This window comes from Sinocyclocheilus anshuiensis, unplaced genomic scaffold, assembly GCF_001515605.1.
Source record: "Sinocyclocheilus anshuiensis isolate Anshui unplaced genomic scaffold, SAMN03320099.WGS_v1.1 scaffold55, whole genome shotgun sequence".
NCBI lineage: Eukaryota > Metazoa > Chordata > Actinopteri > Cypriniformes > Cyprinidae > Sinocyclocheilus > Sinocyclocheilus anshuiensis.
In genome coordinates this window covers 4,144,912-4,146,738 of record NW_015549647.1, presented here as the reverse complement: position 1 = coordinate 4,146,738, position 1,827 = coordinate 4,144,912, and the positions used below count along the sequence as shown (strand labels likewise).

The window sequence follows — 1,827 nt, the reverse complement described above, 5'->3', positions numbered from 1 at the left end:
ACTCCCATGATTCCACACTCAGTCACGGAGTCATCAAACTACGCCTTTGTCTCTTTGTTTATTTTGAATACGCGCTCTCCAGCGGCAAAAATTACATATTGTGCCTTTAACATATATACATTTTATTTTTTGCTGAGATTTGATGCAGTGACACAATTTTGCATTGTGATTACGCAATGACTTCACCGCGCAATGACATCGCAACGTCATTTAGCAACTTTTAGCAACAAATCAACCTTCCTTTAGCAACTTCCCCTGAAAATTAGTTGGCAACACTGATTTGTAAAGAGCGCGTCAGTCAGTGCGGGTTTTGCTGTTGCTGACGGTCACTGGACTCGCTGCTCGAGATGGAGAAGATCGCCGAAAAAAGGCTTGGATTTGGGTCTGTTCCTCGCAGTCGTATGGATTCGGAAGATTTGGATTACAGCGCACGAATAAAATGGTTTCATTTCGTAATTATGTTGTGTTTTTGGCGTATTTTATAGTTCTATTGTCAGTCACAGCATGTCGGAGAAAACGCCTTTTGTGGCCCATGACAATCAAAGTAAACATTACATGACAAGTAAAGGTTAAACGATTGCAGAAATGTTATTTATTTTAAGGTTTAAACTAAAGTCGTGTTTAACATTATGTAGGCATATTATTGGAAGCGAGCTGGCAGCAGAAATCACACAAGATTGCAGACATTTTATTTATTTTAAGGTTTAAACTAAAGTCGTGTTTAACATTATGTAGGAATATTCTTGGAAGCGAGCTGGCAGCAGAAATCACACAAGAAAACGAAATGTTATTATTTCATAAGTAAATGAGTAAACAATTTAATGCAACTGAAAACAAGGTAATTAATATGACAACTAAACTAATAAAATGAATGCCGCGATTTCAATATTCATAAGGATTCATTTTTAGGTGTCGTCAATACGTCAGTTTTGTACGTTTAGAGGCTGAAAATACGTCAGTATTGTACGTTTTAGTGCCTGTAAAAACGTAAGTAAATGTACGTTTTATAGTACCACGTTTTACGTAAAATACATACAAAGTATCATGAGATCACGTTGGAATAGTTTACCAAGTTTACTGAAGTGACTCCGCAAGACGAGCTTTATAGAGACTTTTGTTGTGTTTGAATGAGACTCGCTGAGAAAAGAAGCTACAAGTTTGGTGTAGAGCTCAGAGCGGGCAAGCATTGTGTGCACAAAAGCTAGTCTGGACAGTTCTGAGGGATAACGCAGGAATATTAGCAGGGCTTTACTGAGGGAGACATAACAGCTGGGACTAATATATTGGCATGCCTTCCGCTCTTGCTTTAGAAAGATTGCGTCATATAGTTAGCCTTTATCTAGATGTTAAGCACTGGTATTATAGGTCTACAAGTTAAGTTTCATGCCTAACAATGACATTTTCAGTGACCCCCTTAACCTGTCTGCACCATTTAAAACACGTTTATCTTTTAGGAATGGTTGAAATCCAAGATGGCGGAACGCTATGACTGCCACTACTGCAATGAGTCTTTGTTTGGGAAGAAGTATGTTCTGCGTGATGAAAATCCATACTGTGTGAAGTGCTATGAGAGCAACAAGTCATTTAGACATTTGCAACAGTTAGTTTTGTACACATACAGACTGGTTCTATGCAGTCAATCCGTTTAGCAGTTCTTTAAACTGTTGTTTTCGCTTGCAAATCACTGTGCACAGGCTTGCAGTGCTGTTGACCGTATTTTGGCGAAAAAAACGTGCCAAAAGTGTAAGTGCGGAAAAATGGAAGTCAGAAGCATGCAGATCATATTTATTTTGCGTTAGCATGAAGCTGCAGTTTCACAATACATGA

At 38.5% G+C, this 1,827-nt stretch overlaps 1 protein-coding gene across 1 annotated transcript in view; it reads left to right on the top strand.

The window, feature by feature from the left end:
- The window catches only part of LOC107660110 (four and a half LIM domains protein 2), an 11,817-nt gene that overhangs the window by 2,963 nt on the left and 7,027 nt on the right, over positions 1-1,827 (top strand). Inside the window, exon 2 of the mRNA XM_016449339.1 lies at positions 1,455-1,579. Coding sequence (XP_016304825.1) covers positions 1,473-1,579 — 107 coding nt within the window. The 5' untranslated portion in view covers positions 1,455-1,472. The remainder of the gene's footprint in view (positions 1-1,454; positions 1,580-1,827) is intronic.